The sequence below is a fragment of the Pollachius pollachius genome, assembly GCF_949987615.1.
Source record: "Pollachius pollachius genome assembly, chromosome: 14".
NCBI lineage: Eukaryota > Metazoa > Chordata > Actinopteri > Gadiformes > Gadidae > Pollachius > Pollachius pollachius.
The window spans coordinates 3074728-3090100 of record NC_136947.1 but is presented as its reverse complement, the minus strand read 5'-3'; the positions used below and the strand labels follow the sequence as shown (position 1 = coordinate 3090100).

General features: G+C 44.8%; 2 protein-coding genes across 2 annotated transcripts in view; both read right to left on the bottom strand.

The window, feature by feature from the left end:
• The window catches only part of mtcl1 (microtubule crosslinking factor 1), a gene marked incomplete at both ends in the record, with an annotated part of 56738 nt that extends 51200 nt beyond the window's left edge, over nucleotides 1-5538 (bottom strand). Inside the window, 3 exons of the mRNA XM_079750535.1 lie at nucleotides 328-552; nucleotides 4549-5193; nucleotides 5317-5538. Of these exons, the coding sequence (XP_079606661.1) occupies nucleotides 328-552; nucleotides 4549-5193; nucleotides 5317-5538 (1092 nt within the window). The remainder of the gene's footprint in view (nucleotides 1-327; nucleotides 553-4548; nucleotides 5194-5316) is intronic.
• Nucleotides 5539-6414: 876 nt separating this feature from the next.
• Nucleotides 6415-15033, bottom strand: rab12 (RAB12, member RAS oncogene family). Its single transcript, XM_079751594.1, has 6 exons — nucleotides 14662-15033; nucleotides 13245-13305; nucleotides 11288-11426; nucleotides 10551-10640; nucleotides 9546-9650; nucleotides 6415-8961 (listed from the first exon to the last, which is right to left on the bottom strand). Exons 1-6 carry the CDS (start codon nucleotides 14879-14881, stop codon nucleotides 8854-8856), a joined length of 723 nt encoding a protein of 240 aa, XP_079607720.1. The 5' UTR covers nucleotides 14882-15033; the 3' UTR covers nucleotides 6415-8853.
• Nucleotides 15034-15373: the final 340 nt, after the last annotated feature.

The window sequence follows — 15373 nt, the reverse complement described above, 5'->3', positions numbered from 1 at the left end:
ACAGACAGACAGACAGACAGATGGTCAGACAGACAGACAGACAGACAGACAGACAGACAGACAGACAGACAGACAGACAGACACACAGGACAGAGTGACAGACAGGACAGACAGACAGACGGTCAGACAGACAGAGGGACAGACGGTCAGACAGACAGACAGACGGTCAGACGGTCAGACAGACGGTCGGAGACAGACGGGACAGACAGGACAGACAAGACAGACCAGGACAGACAGAGTGCAGACAGATTGAGACGCAGAGACAGACGCAAAGACAGCCAGCCAGCCAGCCAGCCAGCCAGCCAGCCAGCCAGCCAGCCAGCCTACCTTCAGGTCCTGCTCCAGGTTGCGCAGCAGCTCTCCGTCCACGTGGCCGGTCTGCGCCGCCCGCAGACTCTTCTGCTCCGCCTTGCGCAGGCGGTACTGCAGGATGCGGCAGTTCTTGTTGGAGCGGTCCAGCTCCCGCCGCAGCTCCTGTCCCTGGTACACCTCCTCCTCCAGGTAGCTGTCGCGCACCTCCTCCATCTCCGCCCGCAGCTCCTCCACTTCATCCTGCGGCAGGGAGGAGAAAGAGAGGAGGAGGAGGGTGAGGAGGAGGAGGAGGAGGAAGAGGAGAAGGAGAAGGGAGGGTGTCAAGGAGTTGAGAGACTAAGGCTGTGTCTCAATGCTTCCCCTTCCCCCAGATTTGAGCCCTAACCCTAGATTTTGTGCGTTCCTGCGAAGGGGTAGGGTGTCCCAATACTTAAGGGGGCCAGGGGGAGAGCTGTTTCTCCCTTAAAATCAACCCTTGAACACTAGCCAGCTCGGTAGCTGACTTGCAGCTAAGGGCACTCAAAGCAAGTGTTCTCGTTAAGGGGAGAGAAACGTGACTGGGCCTAAGACATTCAAGGTTCATCTGTAATGATCATGGAGTCATAAGAGTTGCATTTGCTCATGGCCAACCTTTTCTACAGTTGGTGAGTAGAGGTGGTTGGCTCACGCAAAGACACAAGGGGATTTGCACTCTCTGAGACTGTAATTCTACAACTCCACAACAGAGGTAAGTTGAGGATCAATCTGATGAACTGACTAGTCTCCTGCACTTATACCAATGTTAGTGGAGGCCACAAGCCCATATACTGTAGGGCTTGTACATCAGATTGCATCATGGGATATTTTGCTGCTGATAGTCTGACAACTCAAGAGTTTAAGTACTGTATATGTATAATAGTGTATGATACACCGCAACCTAGGCTACTGAAAATGTTGTTTTGCCACGTCATCTAGCATGGAAACCCCTGGCAGTTTCAAACATAATGATGCCTCCCTATAAGGACTAATCATGTTATGATTCATTACTGCTTGCAAAATGTCGGCGGTCATTGTAAAGTCACAATGTATCAGCCTTATAGTGAATTAGACTCTACCCCAGTGGTCTTTAAAGAACCCTAGCCTTATATAACATTGTAAACCCTTAAAATAATCTAGGATGAAGACAATATGGTTGGAATAATTATTTACTCAGCAGTTTAAACAGTCTCTTTACACCTTAAACCTTATTGAGAATCCAGATTGTGTGAACTTGAGGCAACCTCACACAACCTTTGTCGAGGTAAACATGCAAATTGTATGCATAGGTTTTCCATATCCAAATAGGGCTGTCATTAGTGATGGCTCCCATCTACTGTAGACTGGCTAACACATTTGGCACATTACCAACTCAGACCTCATGTCTGGTGAAACGAAGAAGCTCTACAGTGGAAGAAGCCAAGACTTCCTGGGATGAATCTCTTGAATAGACAATTATTAAATATTAAGTGCAATCTAACCATTTTTCTTACTTCTGAAATTTTTAAAGGATATACTAAATACATACCATGTTAAATACAACATTATATACTTCTCCTTGCATGTGGATGACAGGTGAATTTCAGAATGCAGGTTTTGATCAAAGATCGATGTGTGTAATGTGCGTAACACTGCAGAAACAACAAGCCAATATGCACCTTCAACATCACACAACATTCCCACATGTTTAAAAACGCTTGAGCTAGGATTAGAGTCGCTGGGACTTCAAGATAAGCATATCATTTATTGAAGTGGACTAATCCATCTCTGCTCCTTCTCAGTAGGATGAGAAGACCGTAGATAACGGTAGTCACAGTTTGTTCACCCTTCATCAAGTAATCAATATGAAATGATGTTACACATGTTACCGTTTTACATAGAAACGGAAGCCTAAATAAGTTTTTTTTTAAAAAGGTCATATTTCTCTATTCCAAGTAAGTTTTATGTAGGTGAAGTCCTACTTAACATCTTTAATGAAGAATGAACATTCAAATGTGATGAACTGCGATAAACAGGGCATTGTGAAAAGCCAAACAGGTACACACATAATAAACAAACCTCATAAAAGCTACCTGTAAACATTGCTAATTTGAATTCAGAGAAGGTCTGACTTAATGCTCAAGGTAAGATTAAGAGCCATCATTTGAGTTAATTTGTTAAAAATGACATCCGTCAGCATTTAGGGAATGAAATGCTCTACTAAATATCTGTTCTGGTTGACTGCTTGTCTGCCTGCCTCTGTACGAGCCAATTACAATTTTAGACAGCTTTGGAATCACCAGACCAATCAGGGCATCTCTTCCCTGATAGGTTTGTGAAACCGAGCCTCAGATATCAACGCGAGTCTCCGGAGAAGATCACTCAAATTTAAAACATTCATTGAAAACAGTGTGCAATGTATAACTAAGAGAAGGAGTCAGTGAATCAAAACAAATCAGTTATTCTTCTGAAACAAAACGATGTTAGTGTCATCCGTGGAAGGACCCGGAGGATTCGAGCTTAATGCTTCAACGCACGGTGAGACGGATCTATGTAACCCTGGTTAAAAAGCCCAGCGCTTTCCAGCGGCAGCAACACTCAGAGACAAGAACAAATTTTTTTTGTTTGTCCATTTTGTTGTTTGTCAATTGTACTGTCTATTGACTGACCCCATGAGCTACTGGATACCGGAATTTAATAAATTTAATAAGGTTAATAAGATTAATAAGGTTCTATCTATCCATCCATCTACAGGAAGTAGGCTACCACTGTTCTTCATAGTGTTTGTCTTCATTTATGTTTGCGTTTGTGTGCGTTGTATAACAAGTTCATCAGTGGCAGGAAGCAATCTACTTGTGGCGGTCATTAAGCGCGACAGTGTGTGGCGCTGGTGGCTGAGACGAAGGACGACATTAATTACATGAGATGGATGCTGCTGACGGTAGGAGTGCAACTGCTGTGCCGCCGTGGACGCTCTGTGAGGGACAGTGTTATATGTGTGTGTGTTTGTGTCGTCTTGTGGTGTAGTACGTTTTGTTGCCACCGTTTCAGTGAATCATCCGTCCCTTCTTTCTTTTGATTCACCTGTGGCTTGCGCCTGTAAGCATTGATTGGCTGATGAGTTAATTGTGTTGACGTGCGGGGAAATGTATTAATTCGATAATTGGGTTTGCGTCATTATGTTAATTGCCTTGTCAGGTGGCAGCTGGTGTCTCAGCAATTTCTTAGTTTAATTTGATTCATGTTATGTTGCGCGAGCAGTAGGCCTACATTTATTATGCTTTTCAATTTACTTTCATAGTTCTTGGAAGATGAGATGGAAGTGGACAGTTTTCTGTCAGTGTCAGAGAGGTTATCCCTAGGTGTTTAACAGACAGCGTGACTCCAGAAACCAACACACACACACACGTTGCTCTACATTAAATGCATGAGACCATGAAAGATAATAATCCCGAATACATCCAAGAGAAAAAGTAATCATAAACTCATAATCGTTTGTGCCTGTGTCTGTGTATCCCAGCTGTCACTTTGACAGCAAGTGTGGAACTGTTTGATCCAACCCCCTCAAAAACCACCACACACACACACACACACACACACACACACACACACACACACACACACACACCTGTCGGTTATCAAGTCCTATGAGGGAGCCTTACGAGAAGAGCTGGCAGAAGTGACGAACTGTCTTCTATGCGCACCAACCAGATCAAGGATGGTAAATCCAAAAGTGACATGAATGCTTTAAAAATGCTTTAATCTCCTCATCAAACACTGCTCAAAGAGATGTAATCTAGACATTAACCCGTGGACATCAGATGGATGAAGCCATGTTTGTAACCGTTTTGAAGAGGAAGAATACGAAGAGTGAGCTCAGCACCTTTAACCACTCTGGGAACAACGTGTTCACATTCACTACCCAAGCATGTCTCCAATCTCCACCCCTCTATCGTAGCGAGGACATCCCTTGGATTAATAGTGATACCTGCTGATGCGTTCAATAGATGTAGGCTGTATTCAACACACACTCAGCGACGGCTGGGCAAGCTATATGCATCAGCCAGAAGTGCATTGAGGTTATCACGGCATTACAGACGTAATCCTACAACTGCATTATTCGATGTTTTCTGTGTGCTCAATAGGTTGATCCTAAACCGGTGTTTTGCGTTGTAAAATCCCATGCAATTCGAGATCGGAAGAAGTAGAATAATGTGTGTTGGCAGGTAGCCTACAGCCTACCTTGAGGTAGTCGTTCTCGGAACGCAGGTCTTCAATTTCTCGTAGTAAATCGTCCTCGATTAAACGCTTGGCGCCATGGTGGTGCAGTTTGAACTGTGCGCTTGTTTTCTCCTGCTCGCACCGCTCTCCGTGTGCACCACGTCCACCTGAGCCGGACTGCGCCTGAGCCATGCCTCCCTCAGCTGCAGAGGCAGCCTCGACTGCTTGCGAATGAACAGCAGCAGCAGCAGCAGCGACTGCCTCAACATCCCCGGCAGCGGTCTCTGAGGACGACTCTGCCTGCAGCGGATTATCAGCCCCTACCACCTGATCCCGATCGCTGGAGCCCGTCCCGGATTCCGCGTCGCTGCTGGCGGCCGCGGCCACAACTTTCTGCTGCTCGTCCGAGAGCGGCTCGGACTGACAGTCCGACAGGTCGGAGCTGCTGTCCGTCTGGCTGACCCTGCCGCCCAGGGACGAGCCGGTGGGGACCCGTATAGGAGATCCACCATAGCTAATGGGGCCGAGTGAGATCGAGGCTAATTTCCCCTTCTTGCCTTTGGCGAGGACGGGACTGCTCGTGGCGTGCTGCTCGGCTCGGCCGCCGCCTCTGGTCTCGGGCGGGGGTGCGTGTGGCTGGGCCTGCTTGGTGCCGCAGCCGGTCGCCTTTTTCGGGGTGGTAGACTTTGTGATACTTTTCACAGTCACCGTCGTTTTGTCTTTCGCTACAGTGATGTGGCGTCTGGAGTTGCGGTTGTGGTGGGCGGCGGCGGGGGAGGAGGAGGTTACGGGCGCCTGCTGCTGCTTGCTGAGTTTAGGGGACTTGGGAACGAGGGCAGGTGGCTTGGAGGAGCGGGAGTGCACTTCCTTGAGGAATGGTCTCGCCGGGGAAGGCGCTCTGTTCAGCCGCTTCTTCTCAAGCTGCTGGTGGCTGGGCGGCTTGATGATGATGGTGGTTGCGGTGGTGGTGGTGGTGGTGGAGTCGCTCCCAGAGCCGTTGGAGCTGTCCATTGTACGGCGTCAACACCGGCGGAAGACAGGGGGGTGACGACGAAGACGATCAATCCACCACACCGGGGAAAATGTCTGTCGGTTTGGTTCCGCAGCAGCAGCAGCAGAAGTAAAGCCTCGTGTAACCACCTTCCCTCGTTGGCTCGGGACACGCATCCTGCGCCGGTTCAGTTAGTCCATCGCGTCTGCATTCACCAGGTTGTCATTGGAGTCTCCTCTGGTGTCTCCGGTGTGGGCGACTGTAGCTCCGCTCTCACTCACTACCGTGCCCCGAGGGGAAGGCTGACATGCTAGAGGATTTGTTTGGAGCTCTAGAGGGACAGGTCGCCTCCGCAGTCGCGACGGGCTCAGGTAGAAGAGGGGGGGGGATACGCTACGAGTAGTATTTCAGTTCAGGCCCGCTCCTCTCTTGGTGTACGTTTATCCATTCTTCTTCTTACGATTGTCCATCTCTCTCTCTACCCCCACCACCATCCCTCCCTCCCTACCTACCTTTCTTCTGTCAATCACTCTCTGTCCGTCTCAGGCCGGCCCCCACCGCTGTCTTCTCCTATCTGACATGCAAAATCTGCAATCGCTGCAGTCTGAGCTCGAGACGTCCGTGTGAAATCGGCAAGGCGCATGCGCTCACAAACACGAGCTCACACCCCTCTGCTCTCTCCACGGCGGCAACGGGTCGGACACGCCTTCGTGCGTGTGCGATAATAGGATGCTCGCGACGCACACACACACGTGGAGAAGGAGGACGGATTGATGCGTGGAATGTGGCATTGAATACAAGTCACTTTCGTGTAATAAATATACATCTTTTTTTATTTGCACTGCATTAGTTAAAAGAATGCAACAAGTTAACACCACATATTTTCAAACTTGCCATTAGTTTAAAAAAGGTAACATCTTTAATACAAGTAGGGGACTTATTGTAAATGAAACATGTTAAAATAAATGCATATTATATATATATGTATTATCCCCGAAGTCGTTATCTTAGAATGGGTTTTAATGCTTTCCACGGAGTGCAAGTAGATTTCAATTAAATACACTTATCTGTCTACTTATGTGACCATCCTGGATGGATTGTGTGGTCCAAATCTTTTTTGAAAATTAACGGAGCGAAATATAGCTCGGATACTACTTATTGTGTGACATAACAAGCTTATGTTGAACATTTTAAGGACAGTTTGACAAAAAGCCGGTGGGCCTACGTTCAATAAATCGGGGTAACGGGTATAAACGAGTGACGATGACACATTTACCATTGTTGGTGCTTTGGCACACATCCATCAAACACCTGCCTATCTACCCAATGCTAACGTTGTGGGCTACACCTTTGTTTACAACGCTACCACCGCTCTGTTAACAGGGTCCAGGGTCACGTGTGTCGTCGTCACTAGTTTAGTCCCTGGGTCATAAAAGGAGCAGATCCATAGTTAGGGTCACGAGGGACGCCTGCGTTTGTCTTGGCATGACTCCTCAGTTGATTGGGCTCTATTCGTCAACTTGGCCTTTTACCCTAAATTTAAAATGATAATGTTACACGACATATAACGCAGGCTTCATCCACCCTGACGGGAACATTCTGGGGACATAAAGGAACTATTCAGCACAGCAGGATAATCTGAGCATACTCAAAGCAAAGCACTCTCCTCGTCTTTACTTGGGGAGGGTTGACCATGAGGTCTCAGTGGAACAAAAACAAATGATGGCACTGTATCAACTAAACAAAACACCTATTCTTAAAATCATGAGAATAGAATGCTGCAGGGCACGCTATGCATTCAGTTAAACACAATTGAATAATGCCTTATACAATGCCATAGGGTTAGCAATATTTCTTTACAATTATTTCAAGGTTAGCACGGACCACAAACTCAAACCATCTTCATGGACCAATATTGAGAGGATACAAAGGATGTGTGAGAAAGAGCTCCTCTCTCTGGTCCAAACTAAAGCATACTTTCAAACTCTTTAAGATATTCTCTCCATGTACAACCACATGGCCGTCCCGCGATGAGATGCATGTCAGTACAATTTAGGAGCCACTTGGGAGACGATCCAAAACAATGACCATTTATGAGCCAAACGTTCCTGAGTCACTCAAAAATACAGAAAATGCTCTCTTGCATTTCGAAATGTCCCCTTTTTTGCGTAAAAAATATTAGTAAGAAGCAGGGAAAAAAACAGGCACTGTTTTTGTTTGTTTAAGGTTGTTTTAAAAACCACAATCTTTCCTGGAGACTACATTACCCAGCTGTCCTTGCTTTGCCATTGCCTTCAACAAGGAGGGGATTAGGCGACTTACTTTGCCATGTGCTTTACTACTTATCAGTAATGGACTTCCTTATTCGACCATTTTGAAATGTCAGCTAGCTGAAAGAGACTGTAGTGCAAAACATCACAATTAGTAACAATGGAAGTCAAGCCATTCCACAAAATACTTCAAGGCAATTGGTTCCAAATGAGGGGAAAAGAAAAGCATAACACACAAAAAATACTATCTTACTGAAGGCCATGCATATATTAGCATTGAAATCCTGCACTTCGTCATATCAAAAAAGTCCAGTTATTGAAGGAGCCCGCTAGTAATATCTCATCATATTTACACCATCAATCTAGTTTTCAACTACAAAAAGTATGTGCTTTTCCATTTTGTGCATCGTTCTGAGTCTTCGTTGGTACGAACACAAGTTTTACTCCGAAACAAAAACAGGTGTACCTAGGCCTAGAATTGTCCTTACTAAATGGTTGTAAAGTGTGCTTTGCATCTATCCCTTTTTCCCCAGTGGGTGCACAGTGGAGACAGAAGGCCGGCCAGGTGTGGTTGTTCCTGGGCACGTCGGACACAAGAGTGTAGCACGAGGAAGTCTTACCCCCCCCCCCCCCCCCCCCCCCCCCCCACCCCCATACTGCTACAAAAAACAACATCAGAAGACAACAGAGAATGGAACGACTGACCCGCTCTCAGAGCGAGGGGTCCCCCTCCCTGGAGCCCTGAGGTAGTCTGGGGAACTCACGGGGACGACCACTTGGTGATAGCAGGTGAAACACAAGTTCTGGAGAAGGCATTAGTGAGTGTGTTTTAGAAACCTGTTAGAGTGTATTGTTAGAATATTGCGGGTAGTGGGGGCATGTGGGGAGGGCAGGTGGGAGACGATTTATGTACTATGAGAAACGCGTCTCTCGCTTCAAACGTCCAGATGGCTGTCGTGTGCTGCCATCTGGTGGCCAGAGGGGTACACTGCATGCCCACGATTTATTTGTAGTGATGCGGGTTGGAAGTGGGGAGGGGCGAGTTTGGGGGTGCCGTCTGGCCCCTCAGCAGCAGCGCATGCGTGGCGGCGGAAGCTCTGGAGGCACTTCCGGCTCAGGCTGCAGAGACAGGATACTGTTGGAAAGCTCCCTGCTTGGCATTTCCAGAGGCATCTGTTGCAATCGGGGGAAACAAATGACAGGAAGTTGGAATGACTGCATGTGATACCAAAGACATCTGGTCAATGTAGTGGTCTTATCCAACGGGCTCCGTGTGACACGGAGCTGTTAAGTGAAGCAGTGCTTTAATTGCTGTTTTGAGCTACACCTGTGTTGACCCCAATAACCACTATAATCACGGTCCAAATCGTGCGAAAGATGTTTCTCGTAATGTGGCTGATGTGAAGCCGGACTGGTGTTCTTCAGACCTTAAGGTTTAAGGATCTGCACCAAAGCGGAAAGGTTATGGGAAATGACACACATGTTGATTAAGTAGTCACTCAGAGATATGGGGTCTCTTGAGGCCAAAATAGAGCATATCTTGGAATTTGTCTGAACTTCTCTTCCCACACATGCACGGGTGACTCACTGGCGACTCTGAAAATGACTGGGAGTTCAGCCTCTCCCAGCTAATCTGCCCAGCTATTGTTTAACTGTGGCGGTTATCTGACCGGGGTCCAGCCCCTTAAAGATAGGGCCGTACTGAACGATTTTGAAGTCCGATTTTGAGGTGGTGGAGAAAAGGTGTCGGCACCAACCTTACTAAGAATGTCATCCACCAGCTTCAGGAAGATCTCGTCCACATTGAAGTTATCTTTGGCGCTGGCTTCACAAAAGCGCATGCCACTTATCCGAGAGGCAAACTGTTGAAACGAAAAGAGATTTGTTTAAGAGACTGGCTTCAGGGGGTGCCACTACACATTATCCAACTGGTTCAAGGCTTGGCAGTTTGACCATCGCCATCTTTAGAAGTAGATCTAAATGTAGTTGTGAACTTCCAACAGATTTTTTTTTTTTCAAAAGCGTCTACAGAGCAAGAACCAAACAAGCAGTTTAATGTGTTCATTATTGTTTTATTTCTTCCGAAAAGCCGTCTGAAACCAATGTCAAAACTAAAAGAAGAGTTCCACAAGGGCCCACTGGTTCAGAAGTAATCTGATTGGATTAGATCAAATCTTGAAATTTGGCTGGTCAAAAGAAAAAAATGGATTCTAAAAATCAGGTTAGGTCTCATAATTCAATCTTTGTTAGATCTGGATCAGACCTTCAGAATGTGTTGTTCAAAACTTTTTACTAGGATTGGGATAAGTTTGATCCCAAAAATCTGGATAACCCTGATCCCAAAGGAAGGATGGATTCAAGGAGCCTTTCAAGAACTCTGACCATCTTTACTTTGTTATCTTTTGGACAACTAATTGATGTGGGTGAGATGAGGGGTCAGACTGTTAAAATAAAAAGGGAATGGGATGTTTGTTTTGTTTTATTGTGTGGTTTTATTTCTCATCAAATAATGACACTTTTAAGTTTCGAAACATCCCACTGGTCTACCTTTTGTTCCTTTCATAGTCAGTAGGCCAAGGCTTCATTGTGATATGCAGACCATTCCCATTTAGAGCACTGGTGGTAATTCGTATTTGGTAATCCTGAAAGTTTTGTGCAAAGGTTCTGCTTCCGAGCAAAAGACTATTGTATTCACGCATGATTTGATAGAACCCAAACTCCATGTCGGTCTGTGTGTCTGTCTGTGTGTCTGTCTGTCTCACCCTCTCGGCCTGCTGTTTGGTGATGATCCGGTCCGTCTCACAGTCCAGCTTGTTCCCCACCAGGAGGAGCTCTGCCTCCTCAGAGGCGTACTGTGGCACAAGGAGACACGCAAAGGTCATCATATCTTGTCTCCAGTCAAGAGGAAACACAGAGGTGGCGTTAATGATTTGTTTCACCAGGGAGCCGTGAGAAAAGTCTATGTATGGCTGCCGTGTTTCCTATGGGCTGCGTGGGAAAACCAGTTCCTTTTTCCTCTCAAAAGGAAAAAGGGCATACGGTTATCCATAGTAAAAGGTAAATAATTAAGTCACATGGGCAATGTATGTTCTAGACAAATATAGATGTTAATGTCAAATACAATCACCTTTAAAATCAATCAACATTTATTTAGTTCTTGTTCTTATTTTACTATATTTAAAAAATGCTTATGTGGATATAATAAAGTATGTATGAAGTCCCCTTGGTTCCCTGCTCACTTTTGTACTGCTTACTGAACCTGTGATACTTTTTCGTGGGCTATTTACATCTACAGACGGCTTAGGGAGAAGTATGATATGTATTGTTATTGACTGTAATGTATGGACCTGGAAAATCTTATTAAAAAAAGAATTTCAAATCAATCAACATTGTAAATAAAGGACTAATAAAATGCCTTATTTTAAACATGGTAATTCAACATTTTGAATTCTTCTTCTATAGTTCCAAAGTTCTTCCGCAAGCGTTTAATGGAATGTACCTTGTCTATCATTTTCATCCATTTGGGCAGGTCTTCAAAGGTCTCCTGCTTGGTGATGTCATAGACCAGCACTATTCCCTTGGCTCCTCTGTAGTAGGCCGATGTGATGCTGTTGAACCTCTCCTGGCCAGCCGTGTCCCTTCAGCAGACATACACATACAGTCAGCAAGCAGGGGAGCGGAGTTCATTCAATCCACACGGGTTATGGCCCTCAAGGTTAGGCCAGTGAAGCAGTGTGGTGAATAGAGTATCATAGAGGTTGAAAGTTTTTTGCATTGAATATATATGATTCACTGATTCCTTTGTTTCTGCTTTGACTCTGAAGCATGTCAAGAAAAAAAAAAAGACAGACAGCCAGATGCGGAAGCAAGCGACACAAAAGTGCAGCAGACTAAAGTTAAACTCACATACAGTATGATTCATCCCAGCAGCGGCACTCTGAGTTAGTGCAAAGTCATGAAACTACCACCGTGTTGACCATACTGTACCTTTGGACAGCCTCTCTCCCTACCCCTCTGCCCCCTCCACGTGAGTCAGGGTCAGGCTGTGTTCCGAGCGGCAGAGAGCCGTCAAGAGGCCGCGTCACCCGGCCCTGAGCAGCGAGTGTTAGGGTGCAGCGGCCATGGGGAGAGATGGGTTGGTCACCTGGTTGTGTCGACGACGTTAGTGAAGCAACATGCACAATGACACACATTCAACGAGGTCCCCCCCCAAGTAATACGCAGGCAGAGGGAGACAGAGAGAGAGCGGGAGAGAGACAGAGAGAGAGAGTGGGAGAGAGAAAGAGAGAGACAAAGAGAGGGACAGAGTGAACGAGAGAGAGAGGAAACCAAGGGACAGAGAGAGACAGGGAGAGAGACAGGAATGGAGAGGTGCCAGTTTACCAGTTTACCAGATCGAAAACCCCAAACCAGATCTAGTCAGGGCATGTTATTGTGTAATTATGTTATGCATAATGTTATTATGTATTCCAACAAGTGCTAACATGTATGACTGTTATTAGTACAAGTGTCCTGGCTTAGTGCTAATAGCAGTTTAAGAGTTGACATTGCATTTACGATTGCTTCACTTTTCTATAGCAAAGAGATTATGATAAATAGCAAATATAATAATGAGAAAATTTGTAGAAATACCTATCAAAGTAACTAATCCTGACCCTGGATCGATAGATGATCCGATCCACTAACCACACTGGCACAAGAGGAACAAGACCGTGAGGGGCACAGAGTTAGTGAACGGGACAAACGCATTAGTCTGACAGTAACGACAGTTTTCCCTGAATGTTTGCGAGCAGCCAAGCATTGTCCACACACAAACACACACACACGCCCATCCTTTTGAACCCAATGCCCTTTGGTTTGTTCGTTAGCATAACTGGAGCTGGGAGACACACAACCATGCAGCCAGAAGTGAATCTCTCTCTGACTGTAATGAGTGTCTCAAGATGCCAATAACGAAGTCCTGTTTAATTTAGGTCACGAGACTTTCTCGTAGTCGGACTAGAGAACAGACCGCAGAAAAAGACGCAGTCCGAGAACGGTGGCTTCGCATTGGTCGGAAGCAGGGCCAAGGTGAGTAGGCCTACAGTGTGTGTTGCTTGGTAACTGAGAAAAGGACAGAGGGGGTGTTTCCTTTTGACCCGTGCTTCGCTTCACATTAATCTTGTCATGTCCAGGTAGGCAAATACAATAAATCCATCAGCTAAAGTACTGGAAGTAAAGATAATGTGCAATAGACTTGTGTAATTCAATGTTTCTTCTATTTTTTTGTTAATAAACCAAGTTCTGTTAATCAGAATTCTTTTTCTCTTTGAAATATAAAGCCATGTTTCATCCTAGCCGTAGAACTTAGTCATGTTTTAAACATTAGTCCATAGATCATTTTATCATTTTTGCATGAAAGTGTAGAACTGAAAAGCTGTTTTGGTCCCTAGCGAATGGTATCACAGCGTACTCACCAGATCTGCAGCCTGATCTTCTTTCCTCTCAGATCCACGGTCTTGATTTTAAAGTCGACTCCTATGGGAAAAGATTAACTAAATAAATAAGAGTAGGTTCATTTCCTGGCCCTACTTTTGGTGTTGGATTTGATACTTCCGCTGCTGTAGTTCAGAGAGAACATTTAGTTTGAACATTTGTTTTACACTGACCTAGAGGAAGTAAAATTATCCTGAATATTGGAATGTTTTGTTCATGTGCCATCGTCAAAGTTCAAATATCTTATTTGTGTTTAGTTGAAGGATTTTGTCCTTGTCTCTTTGCAATGCGTTCTATGGGAAAGAAAAGTATTTATTCTGCCCACATGGCTGGAGTTTGGAGTCTGTCACAAGTTTATGAGACGTATAACTTGTCCGTGATCTCAAATATTCTGGGAGTTGTGACACAGGGATGAGAGGGCACAAAATGGTGGACCCCTTTAACAGCTGCTAATGTTTGCACACGCATGCACGTGAATGTGCGCGTGGGTGTGTGTGCATGCAGGACTCTATTTTAGGAATAGGTACTACTGAAGGCTGTGATTGGAATGGTGTGTCCTAATCCACATGTGAACATGTTGTCAGCTGTCAGTAGATTCATTTCTACTACTGCAGATAACACAAGACAACAACAACTATCGTCATCAGATTCACTCAATACATTTTAACCCTCAGTATAATGCCTTTGAGGGCTGTGTGATGTAAACCATTACTTTTGTTGGATTTAGGTTGATTGATGTCATTATAAAATCAAAGTAATTCAATCCACAAGCAGAAGTTTTGATTAATTTCATGTCAATCATACATTTTATTTCAAAGTTATTGTTGTTATTGTCATGTGTCCAATGACAATTCAATATTTCAGGTACAAATATTTGCCAAGTTTAGTTCTGCTTGAAGTTATTTCAGGTACTGATTAAAATATGGATCCAACTGCTAAAAGCAACATCAGCTAAATAACCTCCAGATCGGCCAATTACAGAATCCCAATTATAGAGAAAGCATAGTGGTAAAACACAAGCAGCCTTACCCATAACACGATTGGTACAACAATAACACTGCTACTAGTAGTAGTTCAACAAAGTTACGTTTAAATACGTTTCCTTATGTAGGTGTATACGTATGAATTTTGTTTTTGTTGTGGTTGTCTGACAGTCCCAGAGCTAGAATAACAGTTATCATGACGCCTATGTACCCGCAGGTGTAGAGACTGTCACTCACACCAAGTTAATGCTCATGTCAGTTGTTTTAATTTAAGCAGAGGTAAAAATACAATTCCTTACGCTGATTGTACAGAAGAAACAACACCAGAGTAGATGTCAGGAAATATAAATAGTCCTACTTCATGTTGCCAAGCAGTTAAAAGTTGACACAATAAGGCAAGGCATCAGACTCTTACCTACGGTGGACTTGCACGCTTCACAGAAAGTGTCGTCTGTGAATCTTTCCATTAGGCTGGTTTTGCCAACACCGCGGGAGCCGATAATGATTATTTGTAGTTTAAAATCAGCGGGTCTTGGGGGGATCTTTCTGCGGCGCGACTGAGCACCCAAAGCTGGGGACGAGGTGGAGGAGCCACCGCCACCAGCCCTCCGTTGTCTGTCATATCGTGGATCCATCAATAACGAAACATTTGTAAAAAATATATGTAATATAAAAAAAAAGCTAATCAAACCGAAAGGGAGCCGCTGTGCTAACTTCGTTTTGAATCTAGAGAAGTTGGAGAAAGTTTTTCACTCGCAAATTGTTGTTCTGCCATTAGAGACAGGCGACCATCATTACGTCAGTGACCACACCACCGATGTTTCCGCTTCCGGCTATTTCCGTAAAAAAGGGATTGGGATTTAACTAATTTGTTAAATTTTTTATTATAAATCCTTATCCCAAATATTGAATAACATGTAACTAAACAAGATTGGGGTAATAAATGCAGAAGTTGCTGACATTTATTTATTATGTAACATAATCGGCATTACAAACGAAACTATTAGCATATAATATATAAACACATAATATTAGATTCGTTAATGATGAAGTAACCCCCAAACAAAAAAATACATTAATTGGGAAAATGATGCAAGGTATTGCGGATGCCGTCCCCCTCGACGGCA